At 48.2% G+C, this 15545-nt stretch overlaps 1 protein-coding gene across 4 annotated transcripts in view; it reads left to right on the plus strand.

Moving 5' to 3' along the window:
- STK10 (serine/threonine kinase 10) overlaps positions 1-10271 on the plus strand; it is a 94679-nt gene extending 84408 nt beyond the window's left edge. For 3 of the 4 annotated variants that reach the window (XM_075009951.1, XM_075009952.1, XM_075009954.1), the window contains 8 exons: positions 1174-1353; positions 1600-1692; positions 1873-2002; positions 2390-2514; positions 3479-3667; positions 5286-5411; positions 5793-5906; positions 6015-10271. In XM_075009951.1, coding sequence (XP_074866052.1) covers positions 1174-1353; positions 1600-1692; positions 1873-2002; positions 2390-2514; positions 3479-3667; positions 5286-5411; positions 5793-5906; positions 6015-6155 — 1098 coding nt within the window. In that variant the 3' untranslated portion in view covers positions 6156-10271. The remainder of the gene's footprint in view (positions 1-1173; positions 1354-1599; positions 1693-1872; positions 2003-2389; positions 2515-3478; positions 3668-5285; positions 5412-5792; positions 5907-6014) is intronic. The other variant, XM_075009953.1, reaches the window with a different exon arrangement.
- The last annotated feature ends 5274 nt before the right edge of the window (positions 10272-15545 follow it).

A 15545-nucleotide genomic window follows, 5' to 3' on the forward strand; every position in this document is an offset into this window, starting at 1 on the left:
CAGGCTGGTTTGACTTCAACTTTGCAGCTGTCCTGCACACGTACAAAGTGAGAGATCTCACGTGCTCTAACAATAAGCATTGAATACCCTACTGAGCAGTCTATGTAGCACAGGGAGCCAGCAGCCCTATGGTGGTTTGCCAGAACCCATTGCTTTGGGTCACAACTTCCTGTATAACTTGTGGAAACACGTCCTAGCTAATAGCATGGAGGTGGTACTGGACCAGCTCTGCATCCTCGTACTCTGGTGGGTCAGAGTCAAGCCTGTAGGTGACACTTTGGGTATAAACCAAATGCAGGTGAATTGCACTGTAGTGACTTACAGATGGTGTGCCCGGCTGAGCCTGGTCAAGGGGAGCAGTCAGCATGTGCTGACATGAATGGATGTTTTCATAGCCAAGTCAGGTTTGCTGAAAAGCCTTTCAAGAGCTAGCAGGTAAGTGTACCCTATGTCCTGTCAGCAGTCCCAAGTTCTGTTTGGAAGCCAAAAGGGACACTGTGCATGTCGCATGTTTCCTTAAATGTATAGATAGTCGGGACTGCTTATTGAATCCCTCCTTAAAAAGAAGTAACTGCTCACTAAGTTTTTTGCCAACATCGTGGTGCGACACTATGGGACAAAAATACACTTCCCTCTGCAGTTCTCCCAGGGCACTTATCAATCAAAGCACATTCCACAGTGACCCATGTTCCTGCTGATGCTGGTGCAGCTCGGGAGGAGAGAGAAGACATATATCAGTATCAGAGTGAAATGTAGCAGACGGCAATAACGTCCTTCAGTGGTTTGCATATACAGGGATGTGAAGCAAGAAGTCTTACGTTTGGGCTTCTCCTAGCACCAGCCTCTGCCCTGGACTGTGGCTGCCAGCAGGATATTGCACATGAGGAATAAAGTTCACCTGCTGATCTGTGGGAGGCCAGAGACAGAATGAGGGGGCTTCTTCAACTCAGGATTGCAGTGCATTGGCAAAATTGGATGCGCGAGGTTGCCCAGCACCTGCCCATGCCAGCGTTGATTCTACCCAGTATAATTAGTGTCTAGTTTTCATAAACTTCTTACATCAACTCATTAAAGAGGCTGAAACTCTTTCAGCGCTCACTGTTTTTTGATTATGTGAAAATTCTAGCCCAGAGGGGGTTTAGTGTGAACCTCATTTCTCCCCTCCACCACCAGGCAAAAAAGAGATTCTATGACACTGAGCTGGAAAACCTAGAACGTCAACAGAAGCAGCAGATAGAGAAGATGGAACAGGATCACTCATTACGCCGGCGGGAAGAGGCAAAGCGCATCCGTGCTGAGCAGGAGAGAGACTACAACAAATTCCAGGAGCAGCTTAAGCAGAAGAAGAGGGAGGTAAAAATGGGAAGGAGACGAGGTTTCTTCTTAGGGGTTTGCTCTATTTGTTAGGGGCTTTCCTTCCAGGAGTGGATCGCTGCATCCTTACACCAGGGGTACCTTGAGGAGGAGAGGCAGCAATAATAGCAGTTTTCAACGGGAGGTTTCTCCTCTTCTCTTCTGCCCTGATTGCTGCTGTGGCCCAGCTCCTCAGGTGGACCATCAGCTTAAGCCACCCACTGAGAAATCTTTCCCTTCTTATAGGTCAAGAATGAGGTTGAGAAGCTTCCCCGGCATGTGCGCAAGGAGAGCGTGAAGGTGAAGATGGAGGAATTGGCACGGAAGAAGCAGGTCTTGGTAAGCCCCATTAAGGATTAGCGCCCCCCACCCCCCAACTAAAGAACAGAGACGATACAGGGGAGAGAGGCCCATGGTGACTTGGCTTCTTACTTCTCAGTGCCTCAGGGCTTAAAATCCCAAAGGTGCGCACAAAGTTACAGCAGGAAAACCTCTCGCTCTATTGGCTTCTTCCCCCAGGAGCAGGAGTTTGTAGCCAAGCAGAAAGAGGATCTGGAGCAGGCAATGAATGACATCACTGCGCAGAACAGGAAGGAGATCTGCGACAAGGAGCGTGAGTTCCTGAGCAAAAAGCAGCAACTCATGAGAGGTGAGTGAGCTGTAGGAGGAGGGAGAAGACAAAGGCTGGAGTGATGGATTTCTCCCATGCTGGCTCTTTCTACAGCACAGATGCTGACATGGCTGCAAGCTGGCAGGATAAGGACTTAGCAATAAAAGCCTTGCCAGAGCTCCCTGAATGTTTAATAATAGTAATACTTAGCAGTTTAATCACCAGTGCTCTTTAAAATATGAACCAATTAGGCCTCATAATTACAAGACAATTCACAGATACAGCTTGCAACCAGGGCCTCTTGTAAAACAGGGAAAAGTGTGTGGCTGCTCCTTCATCTGCTTGACTTCTCCCAAGCAATGGGATCACTAGGGCTCAGGAAGAGAGGGCATGTGCACGCATGTTAATATTTCTCCTCTTCCGTAGACAGGGAAGCCGCCATCTGGGAGCTAGAAGAGCACCACCTGCAGGAGAAACACCAGCTTATCAAGCAGCAGTTGAAGGACCAGTATTTCCTCCAGAGACATGAGCTGGTCCGAAAGCATGACAAGGTAGCATAATGTTCCAGCCCTTCCTGACCTTGACTCCTCCTGCCACCCAGTAAGACAGTGAGCTTCTGCCTAGAACCTGCCCCTGTTGGGCCTGCAAGGGGTCATCTTTTCCACTCTGCCTGAAAGCAAAGGGAACGGGGAAAGAGGGATGGTGGCTGTCACAGGTGGATGATTGTCTAGAAGGGCTAGGCACGAACATCAGTCTCTTTTGTTACTACTGTCTGGCATCGCTTCCTTGTGTTGTGTGTGTGTTACCATAGGAGAAACGAGTGTGTCTGGAGACCTTACACAATGAGCTATTTCCAAAACATCTCCAGTGCATATCTTGTTTACAGGATGACAGGGGAGTTGCAAGTATACAACAGTTGCATGAAAGTGACTTTGGGCTTTGTGGTTAACTGGCCTCACTTAACATCCTTCAGTAAGATGTCAGGATAACAAGGGTGGCTAAATGAAGATCCAGCCTGTTTTGTGGAGAAGATTTGGTAGCGGCCCAGTTCCAAGCCCTGAGGGACAGCATTTCACCCATGTTTCTGTTACCTTGACCCCAGTTACCTGAGGAATCATCTGCTGCATTCACTCAGATTCTGTCTTTTGTATTTTGCCTATGTTCAGTTGTCTTCATTTCTCCCTTTGTGGTGGGAGTTGCCTCTCTCCCATCTGGAGCATGGGGAGTCTTTGCCTACAGGATTAGAAGGGAGGGCATGGAAGCTCAGACAGGTCTCAGGTCCTGTTTGTGGGCTGCATTTGCTAACCTCCAGCACTCCTTGTCCTGTGACCCCTTTGACAGCCTCCCTGGCACTGTTTTTTCATACAGCCCTAGTGAGAGGCTTTGTTCTGGTCACCAGTGTGGTGGTGGTCTCCATCTTCCCCCCACTCCCATCACCCTGCTGCTCTGACAGCCTGACTTGTCTTTTCTCACTACTGACCCTGCTTTCTTTACCTGTGGGCTTTAATGTTCCAGGAGCGGGAGCAAATGCAGCGGTATAACCAGCGAATGGTAGAGCAGCTGAGGATTCGGCAGCAGCAGGAGAAAGCCCGTCTCCCCAAAATCCAGAGGAGTGAAGGGAAGACCCGCATGGCCATGTACAAGAAGAGCCTCCACATAAACTCCAGTGGGAGCGTGTCAGAACAAAGGGAGAAGATAAAACAGGTCAGGATCACTGAGTTGTGTGGTAATGCTACAGGACACGTGGGCTCTGGAGACTTCCCCTTGGGTGTAGCACTGGGCTGCTTTTCAGGAGAGGTAGAAGTGCTAGAGGGAAATGCCAGCCATCTTTCAACAGCAGCCCCCTGTGGGAATCTAAGGGGCAGTGTTAGTGTTCTCTGTAGGACAAAGGCTGTGGTAAAACTTGTCAGTTCTCCCATATCCCATGAAAGCCTGTATCAAAGCACAGTGAAAGCCCGAGTTACACAGAGGTTGCGTTCCTTGCAACCCCTGAGTAACTCAAATTCCACATAAGTTGGGGGAGGAGGGCCCCTCCCTCCCTGCTCCTCTGCGCCCCTGGGAGCCTAGAGCCAGGTGTAGAAGCACCTGGTCAATTTCCCAGCCCCCCCCCCCCCCCCCCCCCCCCGCTGCTTGCAGGAGCTGGGAAACTGACCAGACACTGCTGTGCCTAGCTCCCCAGTGCTGAAGGGCTTCCTTCTTCCCCCATCCCTCCTCCAAGCCCCTGCGAGCCAGGCACAGCAGTGCCTGATCAAATTTCCTGGCTCCCTGCTGCTTGCAGGAGCCAGGAAACTGACCAGGCTGCTGCTTCCAGCTCCCTGGGGCTGTGAGGAGTTTCCCCCTCCTTCCAGCAGCAGCATCTCCCTGGCTTCCCGCCAGCTGAGGGAAGCCAGGGGAAGCTGCAGGGGCTGCTCCTTTCAGCACTCCATGGCCGGCTCCAGTGCTTGGGGCAGCCCTGCACCTTCCTCTGGCTTCCCCCAGTTGTGGGAAGCCATGGGGAAAGCCGTGCCACCACCCCCTGCAGGCTCCAGCCAACTGCAAGGGGAAGTGGGTGGCTGGAGCCTGGGATTTCGACATTGGCGGTAATACAATTTAATGCATACGTTGAACTTGCATAAAGTGGGTGTTTGCTGTAGTGCGGAGTCCTGCACTCAGGGAGGGTTTTCCAAAGGCACCTAAGTCACACAGAACACAGTGGTCCTCCAGAGCCCAGCCATGTCATTGTAGTGTGTGGAATGCTGCCAATCTCATTCTGAGGGGTAAGGGAAATGGTTTTTATCTCCTGTTAACATTCATTGACCATATTAGTTAGCGTTAGCCCCAGAGGCATAAACTGTCCCTTTTGATCCGGGGGTTGCTCTTGCATTCCCCCAGCTCATGCAGACACTCAGTGGAATAACAGCAGTGTAAGAGGTCTGCTGCAGACCCAGCAGCTTAACAAAGAAGTGGATCTCTTTCAGGATGAGCTCTTAATCATATGACAGTACCTGCGCACGGGTACTGTCACAGGTCTGTGTGGACATGTGTTCTGGGACAGCCAAGGAAAGTGTCAGCACCTGCTGTATTTATGTTTATTTTTCAGGCTAGAGGTAGAGCCTAATTTTAACTTCAATGAAAAGAGCATCTGTTTTCTTCCCTGGCTCTTGCCTGACTCCGGAGTTGGGATAGAGTTTTGCCCGGGTTGCATATGGATGTGACTGTGGAACTGAGCATTTAGGTGTTCCCCACCTGGGCTCTTTCATCCTTTTGATGTCGGCTCATTAGCTTCTCAGCCCTCTTCTGCATGTGGGTCACTGAGGGTTTTGGGGCCTGCTTTGTGTTCCAGTTTGCTCAGCAGGAAGAGAAGCGGCAGAAAGCAGAGCGACTGCAGCAGCAGCAGAAACACGAGTTCCAGATGAAGGAAATGACTGCCCAATGTGAAAGCAATGCGAATGAACTGCAGCAGCTGCAGGTAACATCACACACAGGCCGAGCTGCATGTGTGCAGTGAGTTGTTTAGGCTTGGGGGAGGGGAAGAACATCATTCCACTTGGATGGCCCATGTAGAGGAAGGGTCTTGGCTGCAGTGCCAAACAGAGTTCTGGGAACTAGCAGTTAAGTTTGATTAAAGGGGCAGTCTCCCATCTCTTCCTGTGAGGGGGTTCCTTTAAATGCATAGTCATGCGTTAGAGCTCTGCACTGGCTAACATTCAGCAGAAGTGATGTAAAACTATAAGATGAGCATGGATTCGAGGGGTCTCCATTTCTTTTGGGGCATGTAGCCTGTCAGGAGGGGATGGTTCAAGTCTATCCTCAGGACAGACTCCTTACAACTTTTGGCTGTTTTATTTAGAACGAGAAGTGTCACCTCTTGGTTGAACATGAGACCCAGAAGCTGAAGGCCCTCGATGAAAACCACAATCAGCATCTGAAGGAGTGGCGGGATATGCTGAGGCCAAGGAAGAAGGTAACACCTGCACACATGCCGCTGGAGCCGGGTTCGCTAGCAGGGCCTGTCAATGGAGTGACAGCATGACTGCAAGTGCAACTCTTGTTTGTTGTTTTCTGCATTAAGGTGCTGGAGGATGAGTTGAACCAGAAGAAGAGGGAGCAGGAGATGTTCTTCAAACTGAGTGAGGAGGCAGATGGTCAGACTGCAGCACCTCCAAACAAACCTGCCAAGTTCTTTCCCTTCACCTCTGCAGAGTGCTCGTAACGCCTGGGCCAGGTGGGCCCACAAGCTGTCTGGTGCTCACTCTACTTCGATTAGCTGTGGAAAACAATTCAGGACTTCTGGGGCCCTCTGACTACCCACCAGCCTCCCTCGGGGCAGTGCCCTCCGGTCCTTCTGCTCTGTCTGAGACAAATATGGCTACTTCTCATTTGCATTGTGGGAGATCAGTTTGATTGTGAGCAGAGGTGGCATTTCTTGGGGCTGGCTCACTCTACCAGGAGAACTGCAGTGATGCTCCCTGCCAGGTGTGCTGGCTGGGCTGTGCCAGTGATCCTGCTTGTGCCAACTCTTTATCCTGTGGATGTCTGTGCTGGGTTTGATCCTAGATCAGAGCAATAAATGCTATGAACTTGAGAGGTGTTTGGGGGCTCTGAAACTGCGTTCAAGGTGGTTGTTTAAAAATTCCTATTTTCCATGGCTACCTCCTTCCTCTCTCTGAGGCTAAGGCAGTGACTGGGTGCAGATTGTTAGCACTGTGGGATGCTACCTCTGTGGATCTGTGAGGCCTGCAAAGGTTCAGGTGGCTTTCTTACAAAACACAAAGCAGAGAGAGCTGCATTTTACTGTGGTCTCATCTCTCCTGGTTTTCCTCCAAATTTAAACCCTAGGGGATTAGCTAGGTTTCTCCCCACTGAAATATCTCTGCTTCTCCTTTTGCCCTGGGAGTTGCTCTTAAATGGCACAGCTTCTCTTCAGGTTCCTAGTCACTCTGTCGCTTGCTGTCCCCACAGGACTGTGTGGGGTTTACTGTCCAAGAATCAAATCTGGCTTTCCCACGTGGCAGTATGCAGCATCACAGCTAAGCTACAGGCCCGCCTAAAACTCATGCCTCTTAAGAGAGGTTATGGTTGGAAGAAGGAGTGGGAAGAGGTTAATGGTTTTATTCAGTTCTGCAGTTTAACACACCGAGGTATCAGTAGTGATCATCTGGCCACTGTTTGCGGGGCTACTGCATCCAGACAACACTTGTATCAGCCCTATTTTGCTGAGCGCAAAAGTAGGTTTGGAAAGTGCTATGCATTTCTGGAGCATGTCAATTACCAAGGCGAATCTTTGCAACACAAATTACTTGCTGCAAAGCTTGTTTGCAAAGACCCAGACAGTTTGGTGATGGGAAGATGTAACTGACAGCCCATGCTGGCTTGTAGCCATGTAAAGTAACTTCCTCCAGAAAACATGCCTAAGCTTCTTAAGCAAAGACCTTGCAAAGACTTGTCATGAATGATCTCACATTCTCCTGGCTTTCAGCCTAGAGCTGGGTCAGGCAAAACTAGATAGAGCAGTTGTAGCTCAAGTTCTGACTAACTTTTTTTTGCTCGTGTCCATATGATGCTGTGAATCAGATTCATTCTCTCTCTCTCTCTCTCTCTCTCCATCCCCAATACACGTAGATTGGCATCTTTGTGGTCTACGGTCCGCATATTTAATTGTCACAAATGCATTTTTCCAATAGTGCCTGGGTAGGAGTTAAGATTCCTTTGTCCAAGCCTGGGCACTGTCAATCTTGGGCAGGCCCAGGGTTTCCGTACTGCAGACAGTCTCCTCCTACAGTTCCAATCAGTAGAGTAGCAAGTGACTGTCGTTTCTGATTTGTACAAGAGCACAGAGCTGCCATGGGGTCTGGGCATCTCGGTATGTAGCATCCTATCCCTCATGGGACTATCTGATCATAAACCAGCACATGGTAGCAGTTAGCTTTTGTTTCCTTTGGTCTGTGTGCCACATTGGAAGAGACAATCTAAGCACAAAATAAGTCATGGGATCCTTATAAAAAGTACTTCATCTAAGAGCAATAGTCATCAACTCAGGTATCCTGAGAGACATGTTAACTCTGCTAGGTTTCATCAGCTCAAGGAGAATCCCAGACACATGGGAAGCTGAAAGACTCTGTAGCTCAAAGGTGTAAGTTTTGAAACACCTTTGTACCAAAGAGGGGATGATATTTCCTATCCCCTTAGAATTTTTTAAAAGTACCTTTCAGTTCCCTGAAAGCTGTGTCCTCTGGGCTATTCTGACTTCCCTATGAAATTAAAGTTATTACTGTTTTATTTTTTAGCTCACAATAGCTCAGACTGACTGAGCTGGGCAATAATCCCTACATAGTGGAAGCTTGACTGATACCTCAGCTGAGAAGGAAATGTGCACAGGAAAACTGTGTATCCTCTTCCACCATCTCAGAGCACTGTGTGTTCTGAGACCTGGGGTCCTTTTTTTTTTTTTTTTTTTTAAACACACTATGAAGCACCTTTTCTGAAATGGCTGGTTTCCTTCTATCTTTATTATATCTGGTCTACTTCCCCTTTAAGTATCAGCTGTGCCTTCATGGTGTATCATCCTGCATGGTGATGGCACCTGAAAAGGGACCAGGTTGACTTGAGCTTTATGATCATATTAGAAATGTCTTACAGTAGCCCTGGGGCCACTTGTTCAGCCTTGCTGCTTTAAATTTAGAGGAACCATGTGAAACCACTAGTGTCACTGAAATTGGAATCTGCCTCATCTTTAATGTGTGTGACTGATATGTTGAAGGACTTTTTGCTTTAGGTATTTCAGAGATACTTCCAATTTAAATCTTTATCTGCAAAATACAGAAAGGAGGAAATATCAAAGCATGAACTTGATGTTCCAGCCAGATGCTGCTTAGAACTCCAGTGCTGAAGAGTCAGTCAAATTTAGATATACTCCTAACTTGGGAAAGAATTTGATTTGTGTGCTACATAGCAGCAGTGATAGGAACAATTGAAGGTTTCCAGCTTAACTGGGATGTGCCAGCTCTTTGTAAATCAGCAGTCATTCAATCATCTATTTATTTGTAGCTGGGAACTTGTAACTTGGTAACCATTTTCTTAACCTGGCCTTGGAAACTTTCCGATGCCATTTTCTGCCTCTTGATTGCTGTGCGGGCGCACGATAGCTTTACAGAAGTGCAATACTGATTACTAAAAAGAGAGCAGAGAAGCATGTTTTACAGTTGCAACATCTAAGGGAAGCTTCTTGTTCTTCCTTTGTAGGGCCAGATTTTTTTCCTCTTTGGAAGTAACTTTTTTTTATGGCTGTGGCGAGCGGCTGTCATTTGTATGTGGCTTTGAATAAAAGATTTTTTTGAAATATTTTGTAACGTGTTTACAGGGGTCAGCCACTCTGTGAACAGTAATCCAATAAAGTAATGTATTGAGATACTGGGCTCGTGTCTAACGTTCGGAGTACTCTCTGAGCTCGGCTTCAGATTGGCAGCATTAGCATTCCGTGTGTGAGGGGGCGCTGTGATATGTTCTGGGATATGAACCTTGCGAGGCAGAATTTTCATGGTTTGGATGGTGCTGGCTGCTCTGAAAATGCTTTCCCTGCATGTTGAGACTTTGTATTGAGGGATCCTTGCAGAGAAGACTGGATCCTTGTGGACCTCGGCTTCAAGCTGTAGCTCTTCTAAAGTCCGTGCTGGTGTTAATCTAAAAACAGTTGAAGAGTGACACTGTTTGGCACAGCGAGGAACTACACTTTCAATGGGACTTGTGTTCTGCCTGGAACTCAGCAGTGCAGTGGTACCTTCAGTTTGAGGAGCTTAAAACCCTTTACAGACATCTGAACCGGCAGTGCCAGTTTGTGGTTACCTTTCTACTACCCAGAGGGTAAGTGATTATTCCAAAGTCAAAGAGCTGGAATAGAACTCACATTGACTAATGCCCATTTCTGTGCCTTTAACCACCAATATATGGTTTCCTCTTTGGTTTGGGTGAATTCGGGCTGTGGGAACACCATAAGACTGTGCTACTACTTTTGTTTTGGAGCCCAACCCACTCGTCTGCCCCGTGGCAGCTGGTGGGTTGAGCAGGGGCCAGAGCCCTGGAAGAGGGAAGTTAGCAACTGCAGTAGGACTGGGACACACGACTGCCTGCATGCAGAAACCCTGGAGCTCCCCTGGTGCATGAAATTCTCTTGTTCAGGACTGGTCTGGTCCTGAGCGTGCCCATTTAGGAGAGGAGCAACCTGTATGTGCTTCTCCAGCCTGCTCTGTCCAAATGTCTGTAACAGGCCATAGGACCTGTATAAACTTCATTTTTAAAAGACACATTTGCTATAAATTCAAATTGTAAACCAGTTTCTATGATTCCTTCGGTCCTTAAACTCTGGCGGCATGTGGGAGAAGGGCTCTTGGCAGAGACTGTGTGGTTTTGTAACAGGACCATGTGTTCCAATACAATAGAGTAGGTGGTGGAAACAGAAAATAAAGCTACTTTGGAAAAACTGCCTGTGCATTGATGTGTGAATAAGAGTTGGGAATAAATGGCCCCAGCAGAATAATGAAGAGATCAGGCACTTTGCAGTACGTGTATTTAGTCTGTCTGTGACAGGTCTAAGAATGGAAAGGCAGGAGTTACTCCTCTGCTATCCTGGTCTGCAGGACGGGAATCCGGGCAGGGGTTACAAGAAGTGAGAAAGAAGGGGTAGCCCTGCTGTCAGAAACAGAGCTGCTGCTTTTCGAAGGGGTCCAGGGAGCAGCTCTCTTCTAAGTGGGTGCAGTCAGAACTCCCCTTCTTGTTTCAATCTACTTCAGCCATTGGGCCCAGGATTCAAACAGCTGTGTGCACACAGGTGATGGAAGCATTTGATCCAAGTGTCCGCTCAAATCCCTCTGGTCCCTTGCACTGAAAGAAACCACAAAACAAATGCAACTCGGAGCTGATTGGTGATAAAATGTCTAGCTGGAATGTACAATGTTGCACTCTTGTCTGCTCAACTTTAGAGAGGGGAATTGGCAAGCCTTCAGCCAACATGACCAACTCCTGCTTTACACCCACAATGGCATGTCAAGAAAAAATGTAATCACAAATAAGACTCCCTGGCTCTCCCTTTCATAAAATATAGCTACCGCTAGCAGGCAAATCTCAAGTAATGATGTGACAAGTATCAGAGTAGAAGAAACTAGCAAATCATCTTATTTTTAGCTGCACCTCCCCACCAGGGTTGACAGTCTGCTGCACACTTCTCAGAAATAATTTTTTTTTTAATCAGCTTTCAGGTTATGCCCGTATGGAATGGATGAGCCTATAAGCTCATCCTCACCTGAACGGTACCTCCTGTACAAACACCTGGGTCAGAATGAAACATCCAGAGCCAGTTATTTTTTATGAAAATGTTGAAAGATCTAGTGGATTGTTGAAAAATATCCTTATCTTCCTCCTTCCAAAGCAAGAACTAACCTCTTGCCTGGGTGGAGAAGATACAGCTATTACTCTGAGGCTATGTCTACGCTAGCCAAAAACTTCGAAATGGCCATTTTGAAGTTTACTAATGAAGCGCTAAAATGCATATTCAGCGCTTCATTAGCATGCGGGCGGCTGTGGCTCTTCGAAATTGACGCGGCTCGTCCCGACGGGGCTCCTTTTCGAAAGGACCCTGCCTACTTCGAAGTCCCCTTATTCCTATGAGCAGATGGGAATTAGGAGACTTCGAAGTAGGCGGGGTCCTTTCGAAAAGGAGCCCTGTCGAGACGAGCCGCACGGCGGTGTGGCGCATCAATTTCGAAGTGCCGCAGCCGCCCGCATGCTAATGAAGCGCTGAATATGCATTTCAGCGTTTCATTAGTAAACTTCAAAATGGCCATTTGCGTGGCTGTTTCGAAGTTTATGGCTAATGTAGACATAGCTTGAATAGGTTATCTTCTGTCAAGCTCCTACCAGGCTTGAAATGTTGTTTAGTAATTGTCCTTACAGGGACAGGGTGTCTGAATTTTGTACCTATCATTTACGCAATTGCTGCCTCTCCTTCAGCTGTTCTTGAAGGATATCCTAAGAACAATGGCGCTGTTGGCATTTGCTTCTGGAATAACCTAGATCGCCCTTCTGAATGCTTAAGGCTTTTGTATGTAAACGATCCTATTTACAATGCAGGTTGAATTGCTGTAGTCAGGGCCATTCTCTGCACTGGCAACATCTTCAGTGTGGCATGGTCAGGGACCCTGTGGGAGTTCTGGGATTGGAGCACTTGGGGTTAAAAACAGCAGAGCAGGACCAAAGGTGTTGCTGGACCAGAGAGCAGGGCTGTGAGCAGAGCAGAAGGGCCAACAGCTGGGGGCTGGGTGCAGAACTCAGCAACTGTGCTGGGGATTAAAGCCCGGATAGGAGTGGAACCCAGAGGGAGCCAGGCTGGAGCCTGGCAGCTGGGGGCTGAGCTGGAGGCCAGCAGAGAGGGGCCAGCGCTGACCTCACCTAATACAGCAAACTCCTGGGTTTGGGACTGGTCAGGTTCTGAAGATCCTAGAGCAGGGAGATCCAATCTGTACCTGCATTATTGCATTGGGCAAGGCAGACCCAGACTGCAACTCTAGCTCACATCCTGGTGTGTGGGAAATGTAAAGAATGTTTTTCCTGTTTCTTGATCATCTCATCTCATCCACAAAAATCTCCAAAACTGCTTTTGCTTTGAGCCTCTGTGTTGCTTCTCACAGACCACAGGGAATGCCGGATGTTACCTTCCTCCATTACTGCTGTCAGTGGGGTTGCAATGATTTCCAGTCTGGTAAAGGACAAGATATTAGTGCCAAAGTGCCTGCTGCTCCAGGGCCACTCCTCTTGTGCCATCACACTCATGCAAAGCGGGTGTGGTGTGTCACTGTTCTCACTTGGCACTCAGTTACACCCACTCTCCTCAGATAAACATGATAAGCCAAGAGTTCAAGGCAATGGATATCAGTCCTCAGGTCTGGGCTTGACTCTGCATTTCTTAGTAATTTGAGAGTAACAGATAATCAGCGTGCAGGGCAATTTATGGGGACCCAGCCCTGTTGGTATGCTCTGTGTTGAGTGGGAGGTGGAGGGAAGGAACTGCCTTGGTGTTGCCTTTAGTAAGAAGGACCCAGGGGCCCTTAAGCTCTTAGAATGTGCCTGTAGCTCTGCAATCCCTACAACAGTGGTGGAAGAGGGTTCAAGGGTTCCCAGGCTCTACACCCCTCCATAGCCAGGAGTGACTCACTCAGCAGGTGGAACAGAAGGATTATTAGGCAACAGAGAGACAGTGTGGTACAAACCTTGTCAGTACAGCAACCAGAAACAGTCAGTCATCCATTTTGGGGAGAGGAGGCCCTGGGGTGGGCAGGATGGTCCCCGAGCTGGGGCCTTGGCCATCCTTTGTCTCCCCCAGCCCAGGCTCACTGCCTTTCAACTTTCAGTTCTAATTCAAATGGGCTGAGCCATGCCTACCCCCTTTGTCCTCTTTCCAGGGAACAAAGGTGTCGCCTGAGAGCTCATATTCCCACTAGTGATGCTGCCTAGTGAAACTGAGAGGGGAACTACAGGGCACTGGGGGACACAGGCAACCCACCCAGAGAATAAAATCCCCACTTTGTCACAAGTGGATAGTTGGAAAAGTACCTGGTGCCCTGCCAGCCAGCCCAGCTGCTGTTCCACTGCAGTATAGAGCTGAATATGGAGTACTGGTTTCTGCTTCTAGTAAACCACTGACCCTTGATATGTGTTGGGGAATGAGGAAGATGGGGGGGGGGGGGCCTACAACACTAATGGGCCTCATGACCCATTTGCTATGTTCCTGTTGGAGTAATAGTATATCAAGAATCTCTCATCTTATTCCATAGTACTGGGCGCTTCTCCTCAGAAGAAAGGATGGAGGTTGAGGAGCCTCTGCATTTTTCAGACCAACTAGTGCAGAGGCGTTTTGCGTGGTGATTCCATCTAACTTGACAAACTGTGTCACCTTCCCTCAAGCATGTGAGATGTGATCTGCTCCTAAATACTGATTGCGAAACTTTTTTATCAGGCTCTCCTGCTCCAATTCTCCTGATGTCTCTGCAAAGGTTTAGGACAGAGGTGGGAGACTCCTGGTTTCTAACTCTTACTCATGCCTTTGTTTGTCCCTTTTATCAATGAGCAATACTTGCCTACTTTGTACCAGGGCTGGGAGAGGTAATGGCTAGCTGTTTGGAAGTAGTTTAATACTACCTGGCATTTATCATGCTGAACCACTTCTTCTTCTCTCGTTTAGTTCCTGAGGAAGAGGAAGAGGGTGTCATTTTATACAAAAAGTGAACTTCCCATATACTGCCTTAAACTAATTTCTCACCAGAGAAATGCTGGTTTTGCCCACACCTGAGCTCCTTTCTGTTCTCCATCCCAAGGCAGATGGAAAACTTTACTAGATGGTGACTTTGAATCCTGGTAGGTTACTAAATAGAGCTCAGATGAGTGCTCTCTACTCAGCTTCCAGACTCCTCTGCCCTAGAAGCAATCTGCTCTACCTTTCTCTCCCTATCTCCAGGATAGTTAATTATAACACAGGTGCAGCTTTACAGCATTAGCTGTAATTGTCTCTCACCCAGCCTCTTGTAGCCAGTAAAAATACAGTATGTGCCTTGTGTTCTTCTGGACCTATGTTGCTAGAGCCTCCAAGAATCAACTGGCAAAGAGCATCCCCTACAGACTAACCTGTGCTGTGCAGTACTCCTGCAACTGAGTGCTTCCTATTGATCTGACGCAGTTTCTTGGCCTCCTGCCAGCATTCATGTGCCTTTAAGTGGTGTGCTGGAGTGGGTTTATGATGGAGTGCAGAGATATATGCACGAGTTTATTTTGACAAGCTCCTATGTGGATAAATGTTTACCTTAATTAGTAAAAGAATAAACTGAAGTAGCTGGCTGTGTGTGTTTTGGGGAAAGCTCACCAATGGAAGAGCATCCCAGGTAGATATTTGTATGCATCTGAGAAAGAAGGGGCTGCAGTGTATGGTAAGGCATAAGACCACAGCTGCGTGATTCCCTTAGCTGCTAGCTCCCCACTGCCTTGTTTTTAATAGCTCAGTATTAGGCACCTTTATGCTGGGAGCCTGTGGAATCCAAGAAGGATGGTGTCAGCCCAGACCTGAAAGAGACTTTTGTGCCCTCCTTGGAAGGGGGCAGATGAAAAGATCGGCCATAGTGCACTTCCCCCATGCCGGCCTTTTCCTAAACAAAACTCCTTTTGTGAACTCTGGCTCCCTTCAAGCTGACAAATGAGATTTCCCTCACCCAGTGCCTTTGTCAGTTAGGCCTGCTCTGCTTTTCCTGAGGCTCTGTCTCTCAGACGTTCTGTTCGTGCGCTCTCTCTCCTCAGCAACAAGATGGGATGAGATTAATGGAGTTGGCACAGTACCGAGTACGGTAGCCATTAGTGATGGCTGTGAGCCTGCACAGAGGGGGCAGGGGAGTGAATCTGCTCCAGAATCAATCAGCATTAGACCACCTGGGGAGAGAGTGTGTGCAAAAATTCCTTAACCACAAATTCTACGGTGTTGCAAGAAGCAGAACCCTGCTGCCCGCAAAAGACCATTCCCTAGTAAAAATGCCATCCTGGCACTGGTTTTACAGCTTCTGAAGGCTGCGGC

The sequence above is a fragment of the Carettochelys insculpta genome, chromosome 15, assembly GCF_033958435.1.
Source record: "Carettochelys insculpta isolate YL-2023 chromosome 15, ASM3395843v1, whole genome shotgun sequence".
Taxonomy (NCBI): Eukaryota; Metazoa; Chordata; order Testudines; family Carettochelyidae; genus Carettochelys; species Carettochelys insculpta.